General features: G+C 35.2%; 1 protein-coding gene across 2 annotated transcripts in view; it reads right to left on the bottom strand.

The window, feature by feature from the left end:
- Positions 1 to 1,977: 1,977 nt before the first annotated feature.
- The window catches only part of LOC119840706 (actin cytoskeleton-regulatory complex protein pan1), a 35,980-nt gene continuing 13,638 nt past the window's right edge, over positions 1,978 to 24,319 (bottom strand). For both annotated transcript variants that reach the window (XM_038367419.1, XM_038367418.1), the window contains exons 2-6: positions 9,416 to 9,635; positions 8,849 to 8,991; positions 7,365 to 7,430; positions 6,911 to 7,044; positions 1,978 to 6,822 (exon numbers count right to left, since the gene is read on the bottom strand). In XM_038367419.1, the coding sequence (XP_038223347.1) occupies positions 4,705 to 6,822; positions 6,911 to 7,044; positions 7,365 to 7,430; positions 8,849 to 8,975 (2,445 nt within the window). In that variant the 5' untranslated portion in view covers positions 8,976 to 8,991; positions 9,416 to 9,635 and the 3' untranslated portion in view covers positions 1,978 to 4,704. The remainder of the gene's footprint in view (positions 6,823 to 6,910; positions 7,045 to 7,364; positions 7,431 to 8,848; positions 8,992 to 9,415; positions 9,636 to 24,319) is intronic.

The following is a 24,319-nucleotide window of genomic DNA, read 5'->3' on the forward strand; positions in this document are numbered from 1 at the left end:
TCCTACGTCACATTTGACATTTTCTGTTAAGTCATACCATTTTTCCCCATGTCTCTGTTAAGTCGTCAAACCTCTATTCTTCTCTGTTAAGTCATACCATCATTCTCACCCCCGTGTCACTCACTTGCGTGTAAAGATTAGTACAATGTACGTTTGTAGGAAGGACATTACAATAATTATGAAACTGTATGTTATATAAATATCGTCCCATACGTTTCCGATTGCGTATTCGTGCAAATGTATGTATCAGTCATTTCCTCCAAATATTTGTATAATGTAATAAAGTTTGCAAATGTGAAAACCGGGGAATACGAGTCACTCACAAAACCTGTAACCACGTATTATAATTTTTGTAACGTACGAATGTTTACAAGCGAGGAACTCAGGGGCAAAACGGGCTACTCACTATGCACAAATATACATACATATTATATATGTAGGAATGTATAAGCTTGTGAATAATGTCACGCGCATGTCCGTCAGACATTCAACCGCAAACGCAACGTAATCGATTCCAAATGGGTTCACAATTTGGCTTACTCATTTTGCGAATCTGAATGAGCTCCTCTGCTTGCATCGGTCCTGTAACAATTTATTGTCTCAAATAATATTGACATAAGCTATACTGCAATAAAAGCTATGCTGACCGGTACAGTGGTTAACGCGTGAGCGTAGAACCGAGGGGTCCTGGGTTCAATTCCCGGTGGGGACGCACAAAAAAAAAAATGTCTCGGTCTGGCAGGGCACAGAAGGCTGATCACCTACTTGTCCGTAAGGAAATCGATCAGTGAAACAGATGTTCATCATCTGCCCCATACCCCACTAGGGGACACGGGACTTCACTTTTATACTGCAATAAATATTTAAATTAATTCAAATCAAAAGCTCAATCACAGAACACTTATTATTGCCACAGATTACATAGTACTGTTATTATTAAAGCACAGAAGTTGCAATCTCAAAAGATAAATAAAGAACAGCAGTAACGTTACAGTGCAAATAGCGCTCACTCATCTTTCATGTTCACTATTTTAACTCCTACCGGTAATAAAAATGTAATCCTTTGCGTGTGGGTAAATATAACGAATCACAACGATCAAGGGCTAATTTTTACTTAGAAAACTTTAGAGGTCAAGGCTAAACAAATGATCACGTCATTATAAACCTAAATATTTTACTTAAAATTCACAAACATCATAATATATTTTGTACTCGATACGTAGGATCCTATTGAAAGTAGATCCTTTAAATTATAATGTAAAACTAGGTAGGTATCTCAATGTAAAACATATAATATCCTACATAACTTCAACAGTTTCCGTTGTACGTGTAGCCAAATACATGTAATCATTTGTATCGCCAGCAAAACAGAACTGCTTATGTAATTATCGTAATGGTATTAAGGAGCGCATCAGGTCTGGCTCTTTATTAACATCAGAGTATAACAAATCCTTGAGCTTTTAATGTTCGAAAAATGGTTGAACAAAGTTAAAAATTGGAGAATACTAGATATAACCCTAAAAGGTTATATAAACATTTGATTTGCATCGGGTATTTTATTTTATCAGTTCCCCTTTTTAAATATTAACCATTGCGTGATATGAGATAATTAATACAGAACTTTAAGATCGTAATATATCACCGCGCCGCCCATTTGTATCCGATTTCCACTGGAAAGTGAACGTGTCACAAATGGATTGGAGATAGAAAGGATAAGTAACCTAAACTATTAGAGGATAGACGCCTTGATATGTCGGATTTCCGATGCATATAGGGTAAATTTTTTTGGAAGTCTAGATGTTGTAAGAGTGCTGGAACACGGTTGGTGGAAGGATGTTCCAAAGTTCAGTTCGTGAGAGTACTAGTGTCTCTCCATATCTGTCAACGCAGTAAAAGCCACGGACCGATTCGGCTTATACCTGCATTTACATTCGCCTTTTATAATTCATAAAGGGTGGTATGGAAATAAAACAAGAATTTTAATTTTTTATCAACAATCTTTTCTTAAGCTAATAAAGGCTTGGTAAGTATTTACAAGGCTTCATTATACGGCAAGGTAAAAAACTATCCAAATACTTTTACATTTTCGACTTAAGTGATTATCACATAATGATCATGAAAACTTGGCTCTGCCATATATTGGGTTTATATCCCCTAATAAAAGACTTATGAATGTAAGTGAATATTTTCCGATAATATCAAATATACGTTAATATACATACATACAAACCTTAACTATAGTTAAACACGCAATATAACGAAGCCAGTTAATCTATATCCACTATAGTAATGTTTATTTTAAACAGTTACTCAGATGTAGCACTATGTATCACTTCATTACATTAATATTATGTTTGAAAAAAAAAACAAATGTTAAAACTCTCCTAAAATAATTGTAACAATTAACAAATAATCGAAAAAAAAATAATCTCACTTGATAGATAGACTTCAAATTTACTTAAGCAGGCATAATCGATGATGTTGTGCGTGTACTAAAATCTGTTATGGTTTTGGAGGTTTCTATTGACATAAATGATATGTTTTTAATTTTAAACTATGTGATCACGCTAATATTGCAAGTACTAATTACTAAATGAAATTACAAATGAGATATACACGCATAACAACGATATAACACTTGCTTTTCGTTAAATGACATTTTACACTGTTTTACACTAATCTTCAATATTTTCATACAAGGCTTAAGAACATACTAGGCCCAATACGGGAATAGTACTAAAATCCCTTTAGTGCTTTAAATATTTGGCTAAAGGATAGGTACAATTTTGATGAGCAATCCTAAAATATATAAATATATTTATGCTACACGAAATTATTTTAATTTATTTATTTAATGGAATATTACTTACGTTTAGTAAACAAAGAAAACCAATATTTTAGAAATATGTTATGTACGATTTTACTAAATCATTATAAAATATTAGCAACTATCCCATATTGTAATAAATAATGGGTAATTAAACAAAAATGGCGATTTATATACGATATAAAATCTACATATATTTTACTAAACATTCTTCGCATACCTAACGTTTATAGCACCATTCCAAATGCGACTGAACTCCAAGCGCGGGCTTGAAGTGCCGTCACATGTTACCACCGTTTCATACCAGACCACAGACTTATACGAAAATCAATAAACTACACATGGAAGTATTTCAAATCTTATAGTATTGACATTTATGTAATCAGTGAAATATATTGGCACATACGCAGCAGTGAAGCCACATTCGTTGTCATCCCAGGCGTCAAATATTAAATTAAATATAAATGCAAATAATGGCAATTTGGTCTCCGATTTTAATAAATCCTTAAGTTAAGTGCTAAGCGGTGATGAACGCGAAAAATAACCCTAATACACAACATTTTTACATAGGAAGGTATGTTACATGAGATATAAATAAATAAATAAGTCACGAATAACGCAATTAAAAAATTATGCAAACACTCTTTAAATTCCCTAAAATGACTACTGTGCACCTATCCTAAGTTTTAGACGATAACAGTGGAATGATACATTTTCAAGAATGTTATGTTGATACAATATTACTAAAAATTCTTTTAAATTAAAACATATTAAACAAATTACTAAACATTTTGTAGAAGCATATACACCACAACAACACCAAAATACAAGGGCTAGACTTAAATACGAGTGGAAGTTAAAGGTAAAGAATCAACAACGGAACAAAGAGTGCCTACATAATTTTTTACAATGTGAAAGAGTTGGCTCCCTACTTTAACTAATTGAAACCGTATCTATAATTGATCCCAAGCTGGTCCCACCCATGACGATGGCTTGTGAATATGCAACTTGCCTCTGTAATTGATAATAAATTATTTGAATTTCAACCAAATTTCATATTGGGTTAGAGCTTTAGAAGAGACAAGTTTGCTTATTGCCACTTTTGCATTTCAACAAGACTGGAATGTCACTTATTGGTATTTTGGGAAATAGTATTCTTCCGATTAAGACGAAATAACTGCTATTTTCAGTTTGCACAAGATCAGATATTACTAATGTTAGGCAATAGTGTTTTGGGTAACTAAACTTTGAGCAGATTTCGTCTCGACAAGGTAAGACTATCCCTATAATTTTTCCTAAGTTTTAGTCGTCGGGCGGAATGCAGAAATCCACAACTATGTTGAGTATTAAATTAATAAACAATCATTATATACATAAGTAGATATGCCTCAGTAAATAAAATGGATTTATAATTACGTGAGCCAAGTATGTCACTGCGCACACAAAGGTGACGAAACGCTTCACACTCGCTTATAAATAACACAAAACCTTAAACTAATTAAAAGCTATTGATACAAACATATGTATCATTTTAAGTACCGTAGAAAATCATCCACTCAATTAATGTCAACACTATGTGTTCTGACAATGCACTTAATATTTAGTCCTTATAGTCACGATCATGGAAGTATCTCGGGTCACCAAGCGTAGAGACTAGCGTAAGTTACATGAAACCGCTACCCAGTAGCGCCACACCGTACTTTCTATATTTACTTTTAAACAAATCTAGTCTAGCCAACTTTAAGAGGAGAGCAATTGTTTATTCCTATTTACGTAACCGATATACGTCAACTCACTCAATTATTGACATACGGTTCAGAGATCATAGTTTAGCATCGTTAGAGAGCGACACCTGGGTGTAACTGCGCAAGTACGGGTCAGGTGGCGTCGAATTCATTTTTGTCCCAGGAATAAATTTTATGAGCGGGTCTCGGCGCCGGCCTCGATAGTACTCCGCCAAGTAATGGGTCACATGGAGGCATGTGACCGCGGCCGAATAGGTTCGGAATGAACTCTGTATTCATATAGCATTCTGTGTCCATGTTCATATTGCCACCCAGCTCGATGCCAAACTCTTTAAAATCGAAGTCACACGACCGGTCATCGAATGTGTTGTGCCGTGTATCTTCGTTCTGAAATGATGGAAGCGACAGTTCGTTGATATCTTCGAAGCCGGTTCTGGTGTGATCCAATATGTCCCCGTTTGTTAGCGGAGTCATACTCATTCTTTCTTGTTGTTCATCGTCAATGTCCATTGCGCCGTGATTATCTTGGCTGTCACCCGCTAGAAGTCTTCCGAAAAAGTCGTCATTCACAGACGACGAATCACAATGCGCGAAATTAGTGTTGAACTCATTAGTCGCCAACATATCGACGTTTAGATCGTGATCTATGCCGTTCGGATCGACGTCACATCTATTCGTCATATCTGTGACGCTGCTCAAATCGCCGTGGCCCAGAATTTCATTTTGAATCTCGTTCAATTCTCTTTGTAACTCGTCGGCGGCCAACGAGTCACGTACATGTGAATCGCTGAGAACATCATCTGTCAATACATCAGTTGGAGTGAAATCACTGGGACTTGCCGTTAGATAGCCGGTGTCGATAGACCTATTTGAGGCAACGTCATTAACAGCAGATGGAGGTAGTTCGCCATTTTCAACAAGTATTTCGAGAACATCATCCATGATTTGACTGTCTTCAGCGCTATCGTGAATGGAAAGAGGTGTTTGTGGCATTGGTGGAGGTGGAGGCGGAGGGGGAGGTGGTGGTGGTGGGGGTGCAGTTCGTTCTGGTTCATAGTGAGTGGTCGGTAGAATCGCTATAGGCACAACCTTCACACCATTTAAGATATAAGCTGGATTTGCAGTTTTTGTTTGAGAATTATCGGTTGTCACTTCAGTGGTTGGCGGAGTTACTGTAAAGAGACGTACTAATCTATCAGGGGCAGTGTCTGGCGTAGCGATAACGTATCGCGGTTGAGGCGGATTGGGGGCTGGAGGTTGCTGAAGAGCGTCAAGTTTCGCTCGCAACTGCGTGACACATAGATGGGCTTGAAGCAGCCGCCTGCTTTGATCACTAGCGGCAGCTCCGGCTGCTTCCCGTCTCACAGCTTCCAGCTGCTGTCTTGATTCTTCCAATTGGCGCTCCAGTTCTTCGATGAGCCGCCTTTGCGATTGAACTATGTCCTCTGACTGTTCCGGCTCAGTTCTCGATTCAGGCGACGCTATTGATACAGGCGATCTAGGTGACTCTTCTTGCATTTCTTTCAAATAAGGTCGCAAACGGTCAATGAGCTGTGGTTTTGGACCAGAAACACGTAAATTCCGTCGTTTGCATTCTGCACGTAAATCGGATACTTTCATGTCTTCGAAACGGGCTGCGCAAGAAAGTGGACCCATTGTCGAAGGGAGTGGTGGAGGAGGTGGTGGAACTGACAAAGCATCTGAAGAATCTGAAGCTATAGACGTAGACGATGGAGCTGGAGATGCAGGCAGCATTAGTTGTAATAAAAGTTGTTGCTGTTGGAGCAGTAATTCATATGGTGTCTCCACCGAACCAGGCGGGGAACAGGACTTCTGCGCGTTCGGAGGACCTTTATATTCGTGGAACTTGAAACGCGATTTTATTTTCTCCTTCTGTTTCGTCTTTTTGCGACACTTCTCTTTGCCGGGCGCAGGATGCTGTGGCGTCGACGTTACACTGACGGGTGATAAAGTTGAAGGTGGTGAAGGAGACGGAGAAACTTCATCAGGAGGGCCACAATAAGAAGATGGATGTTGAGGTCGCCCCGAAGCACCTTCACTTGTCGCCTTAAATGCGAGACTTCCACTTTTGACTGCCGTTTCAATATTCTCTTCTGTATGTAGTATATTCTTCTTTATTAATTCAAGTGGACCAGGTCGATGCGACAACTGATCGTTTAATTGATCCGCCAATCGAGCCTTTTTCAGCATGCGTTGCTTTTCTGCCAAACTTGGATCTACATGGCTCTCCTGGAATTAAAGAAGAAAACAATTATACGACCGATTCTTCCATTTTTGAAAAAAATATACGTAATTAACAGTTTTTTTTTCAACATACTTGTTCTAAAATATGTCTGCGTTCAAGTTCTCGTCGATCTGGTCGACTCTGGATCTTTGCTTTGAGCAAATCCCCTGTTTTTGCTCTCTCTAATTGCATGAGTTGTTTAAAATGCGCAGGAGGGGTTTTTAAAGCTGCAATACAAAAGCGAATCTTTAATAAAATGTGCTTTAAATTTATTGACGGTAAACATTAGTCTTTCTAGAGCACGTGATAGTATCGTAAAGTTTATAAAAGCAAAAAATTCTAATTTTTATTGGCAAGTTAGAAATTCTCATTAGCTGTGGCGTTTAGATCGTAAATAAAATTCCACCGCCTACGCACGAGTTACAACGGGAGCTGCGCAGGCGGTTGGGCGCCTAACCAAGACTCGTCATCCTGCATGATTAGTAATTGTCCTGTTTATAGTATCATTTACAAACTATTTCGGTTATAATGCGACTACGTGACTTACGTGGCATGATGCCTTGAGCCACCAACTGGTTAATAGGGCGCCGCATCATGAGTTTCACCTTCAATGCTGAAAACGAAATTAACATAAATTAACCGACTACTATTATATTATTATTGCTCTACTACAAATACTATTAGCGCATATGTAATAATATTTATCCCATTTTGAATCTGCAGCGGTCTAGGTCTAGGAATGGTTTAAAATGAAAGGCACAGCCGCAGCGTAACCACCAATGTGCACGTCGGCTTATGATAATTCCCATAAATCCAATACATTACAAATTTAACATAGCAACTATACAAAATCAAGTATTTACCGCATGTGCAATAGCTTATTGTTGAATCATGAAGCGTTAATTGGAATTTAAATATTATATAATATTGTAAATTGTAAATATGAGAGATAAAAATATCATAGCCCAATCGATGAAAAATAAGGATGTTGTGACTGGCGGTGACGAATTTTGACGTAACATGTAGCAATGTGGCTCTCTACGTGATCGATACGTAGATCGATGCATCACTTTAATATCGATAGATTTCGATGGGCGTAGGCGAACGAAGCCAAATCTTGTTTGCTTGCAGATGAACGGCGTCGGACGGACAACACTGGCCCGACGCCAACATAAATAAACACTGCACAAGGAAACTAGTGTTATGCCGCGACCGTAATACAGACGAAACATTCACTACCACTGGGCCGAATATTGTGGGTTACTAGGCGTCTTCGACGACTCGATACCAACATTTTATCTCCGCGGTTTCAGCGCTTTCAATATCAACCCGAGAAAAATTTAATCCGCCTTCACGTGCTACTCCTACGCGCTGTGATATATAAAAATATAGCGCTCGAAAAAAATATAACGATGTCGTTTGTGAAGGTGTGGCGGCTATATTTCTCTTGGTCAAGCGTCAAATGTTTCAGTAGTGTTATATTGTAATTTTATAATGTGTAGGTAAAGGAATTTAATAAAATGTGTGGAAACAGGATGGCAATTTATTTATGCGATTATACAGTTGTGTGTAAAGCATACAAATGTTCGTGTGCTGTTGAGAGTTAGGTTGTTTATTAGCGATGCACGCGCATGCGGTGCCGCAACATCGCCGGAAACGCGATATGCGAGTCGCATTTTGATACACCCATCAGACATTTATTTTGGGGCTATTAAGGAAAATGCAGTTTATTCCATCAAACGGATTCGCATTTGTTTCTCGGTAATAAAAGCAATTTTATTAAATCTTATGCTATAATTTATATTAAATAAATAAATACACAGTCCGTTGTTTTCTCTTACTTATTTCTAGTCTTCCTACATGTATTTATGTAGGTATCGCGATTATTCATAATTAGGTTGTTTTGATTACAAGACGAATCGGTCAAATGAATACTAAGGTAGCGATACAGTGCGTAAAACTCAAATTAATACTGGGCGATTCTAGTAAATATTGCTGCTATAAGTATAGCTACATACAAATACAACTTACATTCTTTATGTTTTCCCATAGCAGGCTGTAGTGGGCTGTCGTCAACGACAACCTTCGGGGGAGACACACGCGGCGGCGAGCTCGGCGGCTCACTCGCGCCGCTGCTGCTGGCTTGACGACCGGCCATGTCCTCCGCACCAGAACTTTATGAGGAAAATATAATAAATATACAATAAATAACCTACATAAAATATACTTACAATGTTTAAGAACACAAATACAATACAATTGGTGAACAACTATTTTATCCTGTTTATAGAACTTCATATAACTTGAACTTGTATAAAGTTTTACCATACAGACCACTGAACTGGGCTCACTGGGGACAGCGTAACATATTATGATCAAAATATTTTGTTCGAGCTATGTCATAACATTTTAGAGAAGAGTAGAATTTAATTATCGCATTAATGTGTGCTCTTCATCTTTTCTTATAAGCTGTTTATGTGGTTTACCAGAAGCAGTCTAGACTGCTTCTGGTAAATCACTAGACTAGTCTAGTCTAGTGATTTGGCGTGCTATATGTGTGATGCACTCAATATTTATCGAGAATATGTGGTGATATACCTGAAGATATCCTCTTCAGGCGAGGTTGCCGGCGTGTTAGGCGACGCGGGCAGGGGCGAGGTGGGGGAGGCGGCCCGGCTGCGATCGCGTCGCGGTTGCTTGAACCACTCGGGGTATATCGCACTAAGTGTCTCCACCAGGTCGTGGTCCAGCGTGACCCGCCACGACGTACGCTCTTCCCCCTCCGACCCACCGCCACCGCCGCACGACGATCTGCTCTCTGCGAACGGTAATAAACAGGTAGTTATGATGTTCACCAACGTTTTGTATTACATAATTTGCAGGTAAATTAATAAAATATTTAGAAATACTAAAATATAGCTTTCACAAACAGCGTACGAGACATCACTCTAGGTTCTGCGACACTTGCAATTGGGTAAATCCAGAAAGTTACTTCACTCTGTCTGTCACTTAAATACTTTAATGTACGTTTGAGTTTAATAATAATCAATAAGTTTCGTCTTTACGTTCTATACCAGCGTTTTACACAATAGTGTTTCAAATAATAATTTGTTCAAATATAACTGATCACTGAACATTTTACGTTTTATAGAGTGCTACAAATGTATCGAGTTCAACATGTCCTATAAATTAATAAATTACCGTAAGAGGAAATTTCCCGCTTTTGACGTGATGACGTAAACAAATCAATTTATTCTGTAACAATAATATTTAGAAATGATTGTTTGTCTTTCTATTCGTCAAAATCTGAAAAGTATCATACGTTTGATAAAAATGATAAGTTCTTAGTACATACACCACTTACGAAACTACTCCCTACTTGAATGGGCAAAGGAAATTGATGGGGTCTTTATGATATAACTAGCGGTTTTTTATCTCCACAAAAACTTCCTTGCGCCTTAATAAAATTGTTTTAGAAAATGCCGAATTGGTCGAGCCGTTCTTGAGTTTATATGTATACATATACATATATATGTATATACACAGAGTATATATCATGATAATTAAAAAATAAAGTGTCAATGTGCAGGAACGCAAAGCGCATAATTTGTCACAACAAATAAATTATGAGTAGGTGTGATTAGTTAATTTTCGAAACAAGAACAAGACACAAGTGTGTTACGTAAAATAGAAGCCGCCTATAGAGATTGATTGCCGTGTAGTATTATAAAAATTTAACTGTTACTGCAACAATACAATAATATAATTAAAATACGACCTTACATAGTTCAAATATAAGAGGGGTGTGGCGTCTGCCAAACAAGCTTGCCTATAAATCGTTATGCATAGCATCTAACAATACAAACAATATAAATTACCTACAGTGAATTGTAACTGGGCTGGCTGTATTAATTTAGGATATGTTTCAAAAAATCTAAATCAGAGAATAACCTTATTTTTTATCTATATAATTATATTCGTTTAATCCACTGGATGATAATAATTCAAACATTTATTGATTCAATAAGACCTTTTCTAGAAATATTACATTAGATTTACCATCGGTTCGGAAAGCAGTTTCTAGAGAAAAGAGCTAACAAGAAACTGTAGTTGCTCTTTTAAAAACATTGAATGTGATTTCATAGTTTTAATAATGGTGGTCTCATATAGATCATGTATAAATGGGTTGTAAAATGTTTGTTTAACTGTAAATTATGATATACTAGCTGTGCCCCGCGGTTTCACCCGCGTAAGTCCGTTTCCCGTAGGAATATCGGGAAAAAAAATATGTATATATGTTATTCCAGTTTTCCAGCTGTCTACGTACCCAATTTCATTGCAATCGGTTCAGTAGTTTTTGCGTGAAAGAGCACCAAACGCACACTGATCCTTACAAACTTTCGCATTTATAATATTAGTAGGATGGAATGCTTTATATTTATGTAAAATTTTTACATTGCAATGGAAAATACATATGCATTTAATTTTTAGTTTTATACCATTGAAATGCTTTATAAGTGAGAAATTTTTAAAGATTAGAAAAAATTTTGATCTCGCCTTGTGATCAATTTTTTTTCTATTCTTTCAAAATTTCTCAATTCATATGTATCTAAATATTATATTTGTCACACTAAATGTTATATGTGTGAAAGTATATTTAGCAAATGATATAAGGTACCAGCCATTAAATATCCGATTCGAACACGAATATAGTAACGTGTTATCCCGCGGGCTGAATCTCAATAGAATTATGTTATATTATATCATCCAGTCGGAGACAAACATCGGTCTAAAATAAATTAAACATAAATGCACGATTTACTGATTCATAACTTCTGATCGTCACACACGACAATCAGCCAATAATATTTTGGTCTAGACTGACTGAGTGACGCTTTTAACATTAGACATAAGTCATAATATTATTATTAAATACATTTCTTTGTAAGCGGTCCACTGCGACTTCACCCGTGGTACGTTTTTTCTCTCCATAACAACCTTCAAGTGCGTTAAGAAAAAGGTTATCCAAATCGGTTGAGCCGTTTACAAGATTTACGCTTACCAACACATAATACACCAAAGCATAGAGACGAACTAACGTAACGACTTATAAAGAAGAGCGTTCAATCAGCTATCAAATATGGTTTATATCTTTACCGGCCTTGACAGTTGTTACACAAGATGCGTAACATATAAATCTTGTACGTACAACATACGTTTCTTAAAATGTTACAGATTACAGTGTAAACACGGCGCACGTGCGTACTGCGTACCGATGCTGACTCATCGCAAAGTTATAAAATATGACAGCCGCTCAGCTGCAAAAGGGAAATTCCCTTGCCAAATATATATATTTTCATTAGTTATTTAGGTAAAGAAAATGATTGAATAAAAATACCATATTATTTCGAGCAAAACAAACCAAGACACACATACCATAAAGATTCCATAATTGTGTTTTCTTTATATTTTTTTACGTTTGTAGCAGAACATGTTGCGAAAATAGCGTAGCGCTTATTTTGGCGACACCTATTGCATCATGCCGACGAAAAACAATTCGTGTGTATTCCACCACGAATTACGTGGCTATTTGTCACAGTAACGACATTACCACCAACGTAGATTACTTTTGTTAATACATCTATTCGTTTTTAATATGTCCATACTGTAAGAACAGCATTGAATGAATCCACATGTAGCGAAATGGCCTTCAAATTGCTTACTTATATGCATAGCTTTTATCGATGCCAAGTCTATTTTTTCTTACAGTAACATCTGTATAGAAATTGTTTTCTAGCTAGCGAACAATTACAAGTTTACAGTGGAGAAGATTATCGTGAACAAAAATCAAATGCAAGTGATTGAACTACGTTAAAAGCTTTTTTGATATAAGACCTTGCAAACGCGTTTCATTTGATTGAATGAATTTCTAATGTAGATGAAAAATACATTCGTAAATAGTATACTTTAACTGCTCAGTCTTCCTACTTTTTCTTTTACTAAGCTCAAAACTCAATTGAAGACCAAACAGAAATTGAATAAAATATAACACAAGAAGTTTTTAAACATTGTTTACTTACAACTTTTTAAAAATATATATTGTTATATACAGCATAGACTAGCTTTTACTACATTTTGTATCTTGACACGTCACGTCAGTCAAAATGACAGCATGGATGGGCTAATGTCTATGCTCTACTTTTGAATACTTATTTTATATTTATCAAACTGTATATAGTGGAAATAAATCACAATTAAGCAAATGAAATAATTGAAATCAATAAGGCAATGATACAACTAAATTGAAGTGTGCAACCTGAATTTCTAGCTTGATAATTTACGTTCGATTCTAAAAGTAAATCAGTTTCATGCACATACGCTTCCTTTATTTGCTTCATTATTCAATGAGCTGTTGATGTTTATGAGAAAAGTTTAGGTCAGTTATAAAATTAGAATGTTAATCCTAGTTCCGTGAAGTGAAGGTCTATATGGAGTACGGAGGTTGTAGCGGTGACGTCACATTGCACGCGGCACTACGCGGCGTGGGCGAAGACAGGTGCTACCTCCTACGACAACACGAGATTGTTTATGTGTTCAACCGATCATTCATAAAACAAAGGATATATAGGAAGTTAGAAGAATTTATCTACATCTAAACGATATATTAACGGTAACAAAAAGTTGAATAATTGCAACAATAGAAAACAATTTTGAAAAAATACTATTACATTTTTTCTTAACTCTAGTTATTTTTAATTTTTTTTTAATTCACGACGATTCACTATTACCGACACTCTAAGACAAATTGGTACATTTTTATTTTCCTTTGCTAAACATGATTTATGGTACACATCAAGAAAACGAATGACCTCGTTACAGCACGTCACCTCCTGGCTACCGTTGTAGTCGCCGCATTAAAAGTGGAATCCTTCCTGAGAAAACTTCTTTGAGAAAGAATACGATTGCCAATTAAAATATCACGAGTGACCTATTTAAATTTTAAACATTTCTTTTTCCACTAGTAAATGAAGATACGTATACGTTTGCAATTGCATTTGTTATGATAACCTAAAAACGCATAAGAGGAATAAATTCACGCAAACAGATACCCAAGTATTCAAGAATGATAGATTACATACATTACCTATATCAGAGTTTGGTCTGATAATGACTATGAGCTGGCCGAGCAGTTCGGATGTGAGCTCTCTTACACAACGTATAGTCAGATTTGGCTTGCAACTCTAGGCTAAATTCGGATCGCAATTGACTTTGTAAGTCGATGAATGAATAGCCAGTAACGGTAATCGTTTAGGTGGTAACCTGGATTAACTTTGTTTGTCGAGTGACCGTATTACATAATGCATCCGTAGAAATTCAGACATTGAGAGGTAACAACATTATCTACACGCGTATGTATCTACTTAAAGCTGCTTCGTATCGTACAAAAACAAAGTCAATTCATAAAATACGCAATCGATAGTTATATCGGCTTTAACAAACTGATGATTTATATCGTGAACATGACTTATCAATGATCCAACAAGGGCATTAAAGTAGATTTATTGAGCGTAGCGTAGGGCGTGTTTTTTTACAATGGGGTCATAAAAATGTAGTTCAACAGAAGCTAATCGATAAATTTGGGCATTATTTCAAGGTGAATTTCATACTCCACGATTGGACGTGGAAACCATAACGGGCCGATGACGTAAAAGGATGTTTTCAGCGAGTCGGCAACACTGGCCGTCTGTTTATCGTCGAAGCACAGTTAGAGCTACACCGCAATTGGGCTACACTAAAATGCAGCTGTAAAAACAGAATCACTTTTATTCTTCAACTCGCAATAGTTGGTACATACTACATACTACATACATACAATGCGATAGTTCGCCTGTTACGCAAGTTGCGGTATGCGGCACGGCGCCTACGTAAATGGAAGCAACTACAAATTATAAACAAAGAATAGCTCAAACATATTTCCTTTATTGATCATACCGCAATTACACTGATAATGTATATGCGATTAAAGATATATTCTAGCAACTATTTTTACAATTCTTTGTAAAGTAACATCTGCCTCTTACTCTGCTCAGCATAATATGCTATCTAAATAGTTTTCAACTGTTATTTTGAGACCTTCAGAAAAGTGAAAAATTCTTTTGCGTAAGCATTCTTTCATTAACGCGATCGCCAAATTAATTGAAATAACACAAAGAGTATTTGTTGATTAAAGCCAACTCTACAGATAAATAGTTGTCACGCTTAATAAATGCAAATAAAAATTTTAATTCGACTTTGAATGCCAACAATGTTTAGTCTCGAAAGAGTTGGCTTATATTTAGGTGAAATGTTTCTGATATTACATAAGACACTCTATCAAAACACATTAAACTCGTTGGGTGGAATAAAAATTGCCACAAAACATAATATAATTTTAACTTTTTCTCTCAAATATAATCACGACGCGGCGCGCCCACATCTTTATATTTTCACTATCCATAATTCAGATTGAAGAATGCGCTTTACATAGAGGGTAAGTATATATGATAGACATCGACGTAAGCAATGGAATGTATTTCCTGAAATAAACTTAGAACTCAATAATATATCATTATTTATTACATGTCTAAAGACATTAAAATTGTGCATAAGTTCGTAGTACCGTAACATTGTACTGTATAAAATTGTCTATTATTTTCACTACTCTCTTTCTAGAAAACAACAAACCACATTTATAACACTTCAATAAGTGTTGTAGGTAATTAAAATTAAATTAACTATTATCTTTTATTCTTAATGAAGGTATTCTGTAAAAAAATAATTACATACTTGTACTTCAGATTTCCCATATAATTTATAGTTTTTTTTTATATAATTGAAAACTCATGTATTCGTATAAAACTTTTCATGTCTAAGTGCCCTCTAGAGTCTAGACTATGCCTAGACAGAATTAAAACTGCTGCTTGAGGGTTTCAATCTAATATATTTACCGTTATCGATGTCCACGAGTTTGGCAGCTACATACGGTACGACAGTGTGATTGTGTGACAGGTAACAATTTGTGTGTTTCTAATCAAACCTATTGTGTCCTATGGTTTTATTTAAATCCATTTACCATGAACTTATATTATTAATAAATTCGTTAAACATTTCGCATGCAAAATAATTGGTGTATATGAACAAAAGTCTATTTCTGATCAGCCAAGAAAATACATCTTATTCACAGTAATCGCTGAAAAATGAGACATGCATTTTGTCAACTTCGCAATAAAAATGTTGAGGTGAATTTCGGGTGCATTTCTCTTGTTGGCATCTGAATCTGTATCACGACAAACGTTTACCACAATACAAATGTTAATTGTGACACTACCTATATCACTGGCTAGATGAGAAAAAAATCATTTCCTTGGCAACAATGTTACGGTTGCTGCTGCCACTAAATAAGATGCCAAATTAAATGTCACTCTGTGATTGAATGTATCTCGGACAGATTTAGATCCTATTGCTTAATCATAAAATTAATTATAGAGTCTGTGACTAAAAAAACATTTTAAAGACAAACAAAGTTCTAGAATAATCAAAACGGCAACGCCTTCTTGAAATGAGGACTTATAAATATTGCTCCAACGAAATTGTGTATAAAAGATCAGAGTAAAAATATTATACATACATAGATAGCACTGGTTCATCGAGTTGAAAGATATATCTTTAATCAACATCCTGAACTGCTCCAAACTCTGTTAGCTGTTTCTTATTTACACATCAACGTATGTTTTCGATATATTTATTTTATTTGCGTTCCACATCTAATGGAGGAGGTTGTCGCACGTGATGCCTTCCATTCATCCGTCATGTTCTACGTGTGGTACGGTTCTGCACGCTCTGGCATCTTGCCGCGTGACGATACGATACAAAGGAAGTACCTGTCTTACATTCATGTATTCATACAACAGTTGAAACACCAGAAAATACATCTCGTATCTGCCCTTTATTAGCTAGCTCAGAGCGCCTCAATCTGTGCCTATAAATTGCTAAATGCATTCTCGCTTGTGTAAAAAAAATATTTAGCTAAGTAGTGATAACTGTAATGTACGATGTAAAAAAGATCTACAACTATAGATATATCTGTGACAAAGTCATGAGAGGCGGTTGAACGGAATGGCAAACAACAAACGAGCAAAGCGAGCTCTGTTTTAGGTCAACGTTGAACAAATACCAAACGGGTCGTTTGGACGCTTCCGGGGGTCTATTTCTAATCTCATCTGAACGACGCATGCAGTGCGATGCTTTGATTTGCAAGTGTGATTAAAGGTTTAACAATCTAGGCCACCTGTAACACATCGTATCTGAAAGATTTTACATACACAGATACGGACATATTTCCTATTTTTTATCATAAAATTGGATATAATTCTATGTTAATGTTAACAAACATGTGCAATAGCAAATAATGAAGAATTTGCCTTTTTCTATACCTATGTGCCAAAAATATGAACTTAGCCTTAGACAAGGCCCAGATTGCGGAAGCCAACATTCGTATTTCGCGGAGCAAGCGTGTCCCGATTGCGTCGGTCGTCGTCTCCACTTCTATAATCTAAATAAGGAGCAAAAGTTCAACGGCCGCTTTCGACGACTAGGAAGAAACCCACCACAGACGTCACATTTCGGACAAATGTACAGAAAAAATCTAATAAATATTACCGTCTACATTATTAATTGTCTTTGACATCAATCGTGAACTCTTTATAATAAGTATTATTATAATATAAGTGCATAATTTAGTAGCCGCCAAGCCGTTATTGCAAACCTTTGCGCTGTGAAACAAATGCACAACATTAACTAATTGCCTTCAGACAGAAATAGATAAGTATTTTGCTAAGAGACACGTGGTTTATTATGACGGTATTTAAATAGGTCAGTGGACCTGTCACCTACGGCATTAGTAAGATTTGACATGGAACTTAATTTTTCTTAGAAACTCGTGCGAAATAATAATAAAATGTGACGATCCCTTGCTCGTAGCTAGCAACGGTTGTGACGTAGCGTCTTGGCAAGAATTAGGATGGCAGGAATTGCGTAAAGATAACGTGAATATTTCACTCCAAAGGTGTCTTTCAAAATCCTTCATGCCGTCGATAATACAAAAATACGATTAGTGTCTGTCAACAACGTTGGAAATAGTGAGTACGTTCAAAACATTCTCAAACTGTACGACTCGTGAAAATGGGATAAACAAGTTTATATTCGGCTATTTCTATTCAAATAGCTTTTAAACAGTAAAGACAGACATTGCGTGTATAGTAAATATTATAGCAAACTTACTCAAATAAGTTAACAAATTTATGAAAATACTAGCTGCGCCCCTCGGTTTCACCCGTGTTAATCCGTATGCCGTAGGAATATCGGGATAAAAAGTTGCCTATATGTTATTCCAGTTGTCCAGCTATCTACGTACTAAATTTCATTGCAATCGATTCAGTAGCTTTTGCGTGAAAGAGCAACAAACACACACACACATCCTTACAAACTTTCGCATTTGTTATATTAGTAGGATAGTAGGATAGGATGTGTCAGAAAAAAATAGCAATGACAAAAGACCTGGAACCTATTGAACATATGTGCAACAATTATTGTTTTGATTTCTACTCTATAATTTATAGCTATGTGAAAAATTATTTGTTATATATATTACACGAGCTGTGCCCCATGGTTTCACCCAAGTCATACATGAATTAATATAGCTTATAAAATGGAATATCTAACACTGAAGAATTTTTCAATTCGGACCGGTAGTTTCGTGGGTAGTTCCAGGGTTTCATGTGTTCAAACATATAAACTCTTCAGCTTTATATTATTAAGTATAGATAGTGTATGTTGTCTTCTTATTATATTATATTACTTTTTTATTATTTTGATATAATATAACAGTTAATAAAAAAGCAATTTTCAACAATTATCTAAAAAAAAATTGGATGATAATATAAACACATTAATTGTTGACGCTTGTTGCGAAACGCGAGCGCGACAAGATGTAGTCGAATTCAGCTAAAACTACGAAACCTAAACGTGGAAAAAATCTTGGAACACTTCCAAGCAGCTGATTGATGAGGATGGTCATTTCGTACACGGCCAATCCCGAGATTTTTCTTATTATTTAGCAAAGTAGTGGAAGAGTCTATTTTCGTGAAACAGAAAATAAAACGCCACAAAATATGTCGCCGTTTAAAAAAACAAAAACTAATAACGAATTTGTCATGTTTTGTGATCACAATTCTAAATAAACCAAGTGAACAAAGATAAGAGAAAACCTAGATAAATATTTAATCTGCAGCTATAATAACTGAACATTGAAGACCGTATAAAAATAACTATTTCGCCACCGTTACACTGTTTAATTTATTGTGGACTAAAAATTCGTTTGCTACAAGGATATACACCGAATAAAATCATACAATATATATCGAATAAAACAGTTAATTCTAGTCGAAAATTGTACGTGAGGTGTTGTTATAGTAAGCTAAAAATCGATTTTGCTCTTATACGTAGGCGTGGCTGAATTGCTTGCTTTTCTTAGCAACTAGATCTAGAGAGCTAAATCTTCAACATTTTGTTCACTGAGACAGATAATAATTGGCCGGCACACACAATATAATTTAGAGCTTTAAATTCCGACGAAAGTAACATATGAAAATCTTGAATATAAGCACTTTTTTGTATTGTACTGAAAACGACAATAGAATTACTATTTTTACATGATAATCAATTGCACCCAATACGTACATGTCTGTGAAATCTTCATTCTTAAAAATACTTCTCCAGAACATACAGCGGGTAAATCAAAAAAGGTGGATTACCTCATCTTATATTCATATACCTCCTCTACTTACTAAATATTTAAAAATCAAATGTACGAGTATTACGTGTCTTCATGGAATCATCGAGTAGTTATGACGCCTAGCTCTTAAATTGTCGAACGGGAAAGCATTAGCAATAAACACCTTATCAATTGCACCGTACCTCGCCCGATGGGTCGTTTAAGCGCCAGTGAATTGTGCCAAATCGATCGGCGGTAAACATGACAATAATAAAGAGCTGTCACAAGTTTACCAGATAGCGGAGTGCACCTAATCACCTAATGTTTGTCTCCCGACTCACCCGGCTTACGCTGCTCTGCCAAGCATTTGGCGATGCGGTTTAAGAGGAACGTGAAGGTTAATTACCTGAAAGTACAAAATAAACAATTAGCGCGCATGTACGTTGCCGAATGTTACATAGTTGTATGTGGTTGGATTCGATCGGAAACGCTCCCATAGTGTAAACATGTGTGTAATCTACCTTCGTGTGAATATATTATATATAGAGCTTTTGCAATAGTTGTAAACGTACATGGTAGTCTTAACCAATAGTTTTTTGTAAAATTATGTATGACTAATTTTTATTTAATTACCATGTTTAATAGTTACTTAGCATAGCAATAATATCGTACTGGACAACTATAACCTTTACAATTATATTAAGTTCCCTTTTCTCAACCAATTCTTTTTTTTGTTTATTATTTTTTGTTCATATTATCATTTTATGTTTTTGTGTTTATTAGTTACGGGACGGATCATAAGAATGAAAATTTAAGATATTAACGGCAAAATTAAAAGAAAACTACCTAACCTTAACCCGTTTGACAGTTAGCGAAGACAGGACAACGTCTGTTGGGTTAGCTAGTAAATTTTTATTAAATTACAGTATTGAATAAAAAAATACATTTGCATTCTTAGCAAACGCGAATAACATAACAAAATATCATAGGCGGTAACAGATTAAATTGCGCGTGAACAATAAGAAGCGATATTTTTAAATACTCAATGTACAGATAAATCACAATACTGACGAACGGTGGTACACTAATAGATTCATTCGGGTAAACAAGACTGACAGCCATGTCAAATACGCTGCGGTGACGACTTTACGACCAGCCGACCTACGCGCGCTGGGCCTACTATCTCGTAAAATGTTCAAAACATACACCGCTGTAATAACTCTTCGAATTGCAATCCTAACATTGTTATAATACTGAACAAAGATCCTATGTTGTCCAGTTTAGTAATCTATCTTTGATTCTATGATATACATCTAAAACAAACATAGAAATGAAGAAGAGACCGAACAGACAAGACAATCGAACGTTGTCTGCATCTCTTAAGATGCGAAGCCTTATCGTTATAACGAGATAGAACTAATGAATATCATAAGCTAACTATACGCAACCAAAATATCATAAATTACCATAAACATAAAATTATTTCAGTTAAAACAGTTTCAACTCCAGATATCACGTGTTACATTTAATAGGTCACCTGACAGCAGTTCGTTAGTCTCTGCACTGACATTATTCCATACGATGCGAGTATAGGTGTATCGACAAGCCAAAAGGATCGGTCATTCTGGCTTTGTACCAAGGAACGCGAACTCAGGCCTAACTAATGTGCATTACGAGACCCAAGTTGGCATTTTGATGGCAACGTCTAGTCGCCAGACGCACACCTATATTCCCCGTATGCTCTACTTCACATGCGATACATAATACTCACTTTGATGTGATTAAAAGTGGAGCTTTTAAGAATGCGACGAATGGATAATAAACGCTTTCTTCTATTTCTTAATGATTATATTAAGAACAATTTTTCATTCCGTGTGTCGTCGCTGTGGGAAATGTATCTAGTGTTACAGTTAATTTGTTTTGAATTATGCTGAATTTTGCAATTATAATTTATATATTACCTAGAGTACAATTGAAGAATTGTTAGTTTAAATATTAAATAAGAAAACAAAATAGAAAGATCCCAAAAAAAGTTTCTGGAGATGAGAAGTTTTTAATGGGGTATCATTAATCTAAAATTTTATTGCAACAAAATTATTACGAGGCGTGAAATACCGTGTTGATCTTGGATGTGTTCTAGTGACAGGTGCATAAAATAACAGTTATTTTAGACTACAGATATCTTTTCACGCTTTCGTAGCTACATGCCGTATCGTACAAATATCGTTTTGAAGGAGTAGGTACCTAGCTACCGTGCAACGGTACGACCGAAGCTATATACGAAAGGAATTGCATAGACTTCGAATTGTGATGAAAACTGATCTCGCTTACAGGCAATGGCGCTTTCAAATACATAATTTGTATGAGAAAATATAAATTTGCATGAATGTTTCGTAAGCAGCCAAAATGGAATTATTGCACACCGTCAAAAAAAGTCGACACTCACATGTGGCTCCATAAAAGCAAAAATAAGTGCAACCTAAACAATCCAGGCATTTCCGGCAATCACGTGAGCGCTGACACAATTAAATATTCCTCAAATGAGCTGCGACGGATAAATACCGCCGGGATGGAAGCGGCCAAGAGACAGTGCAACAATCTTTCAGATGATCTAATTAAAACTTGGTTCTATATCAAGTCTCGTAATTAATTATTATGTTAATAGCTTTTGAATGGATGTATAATTAAAGCGCACTGATACAATAAGCAAAAAGGTAAATAAATTATGAACTATTTTTTTCGTTAAAACTGAACGAAAACACATCTCCAATAATAAATTTTTATTTCAATGAAAGTAAAAATCGATCCCTATTAGATACCATGCCATTAATTATAATTTATAATTATAAACAATCTGTGATTTCATATTTAATATGCAGTCCGCAAGCTCTTTTAAGATTGCCACTATTGGTATAATGGTCGTATTATTTGCCAGGAGTATTGTATTAAAATCAACTCCATTAAATTGAATTTTATGAATATGCAATTACGTACGTCGACAGCGATTACGTGTGCAGATGTATGTATGTGTCGTTTATATTGCAACTGAGTCACTACTACGAAATTAACGTGTCCAAATAGTCTCACTTCTCACACCTGCTCCTTACATGAAATATACTCGTACAGGATTTAGATTACTGGATCTAAATCTCAACTTTGAATTAATAGACGGTTTTACATAACATACGATTTACTTATTCACACCATACGTTTTATTCGACACGATTTAAACGATATGACTAGCCTTCTATCTCATAGATACAGAATGAAATATAAAACATTACCTACATATAATCGATTCATGAATAGGCTCTTTGGTTCTTCAATCTTCAAGAGGGTAGTCATTATAAGTATATATCAGATAAACTACAACTGTCAATAATTTATGATAGTCGTTTAACGAACGCCTTATGGTAGTTTGTAGTTACTGCTAACATTTTAAGGCCCATTATGTTATAGTTTACAAGAACATATATAAATAGAAACGTGGCCTATATTTTTCACTTAAAGCTTCCTCTAAATATTTATCTATGAATAAGACATCAGACGTCTAATATATAAATTCGTTAAGTACATAATCATATTCTATGTAACGTTGCAAGCAGTGCTGCGCATATAAACAACATCCTTCACGTATTTATAACGTAGCTATCATAAACTCTCATAAACTGATTTAACTCTATACTAATGAAAACTTTAAACGTTGGATTAAAAACAACATAAACTTTTTATAGTCCAAGAAAATGGGTAGGGTAAATGCGAATTTGAGATTAAAACTTGAATTTTTGATATAATTTACTTTGAGGAATCTAACGACGAACTGTGCAAGTTTTTTTTAAATTCACCCCCGAGAAGGGGTGAAAAAAAATAAATAAAGTCGTTTTTTTGAAATTTTGGCGAAACCGTAAGTGTTAGAAAAAAAAGTTTTAAATACAATTTGTAGAGCGTAAAATTTTACACAAAAATGTTTCTATGACTTTTTTTCCTACAATTGAAATTAACTGAGATAGGGTAGTTAGAAGCTAAGGGATGATAACTGCAACTTTAAAAAATCATAACTTATTGAAAAATTGATAAAGCTCATATATTTTTTTAATTACTTATATAATTATAAACTTTGATCCTAGAGAAAATTTTTTTTTTTCAATTGTTTATAACAAAATTATAACAATTTGAAATTTTTATTTTCAAATTAAATCAAGTTAAACCGATAAAAAAATATATATATATATATTTAATACATTAGTATTTCAAAAAATTTACCATACGCATTGAAATTTAATTTTTACCTGTTATTTTCAAGCAGGTATAAAATAATTTACTTGGTGAAAGATATTGTGTGGCGGCAACTTTGCTTTTACTACCGGATTTGGTACCTTATGCGCATGCGCCAGTTGTTCTCAATGGGCCTCTGTCTGTGTGGTTTTGAACATGTGATAGTTTCTATATTTAGAGTGTAATGTGATCATATACGACTTTTACTGACGCAAAATATTTTGGAGAGTATTTAGAAATCATAAGATAAAGAAAGATTGTCAAAGAAAGAAAGTAATAGAGATAGATTAATAAGAATGAGAAAGAGGAGATGCGTGACAATCATTTGTGCTTCTTTATCGTTTTATTTTATTTAGTTTTTTTTTTACTTTTAACATTTCCGCCCGCCTTTGTTAAACTGGTTTAACAAACTACTC

The sequence above is a fragment of the Zerene cesonia genome, chromosome 7, assembly GCF_012273895.1.
Source record: "Zerene cesonia ecotype Mississippi chromosome 7, Zerene_cesonia_1.1, whole genome shotgun sequence".
NCBI lineage: Eukaryota > Metazoa > Arthropoda > Insecta > Lepidoptera > Pieridae > Zerene > Zerene cesonia.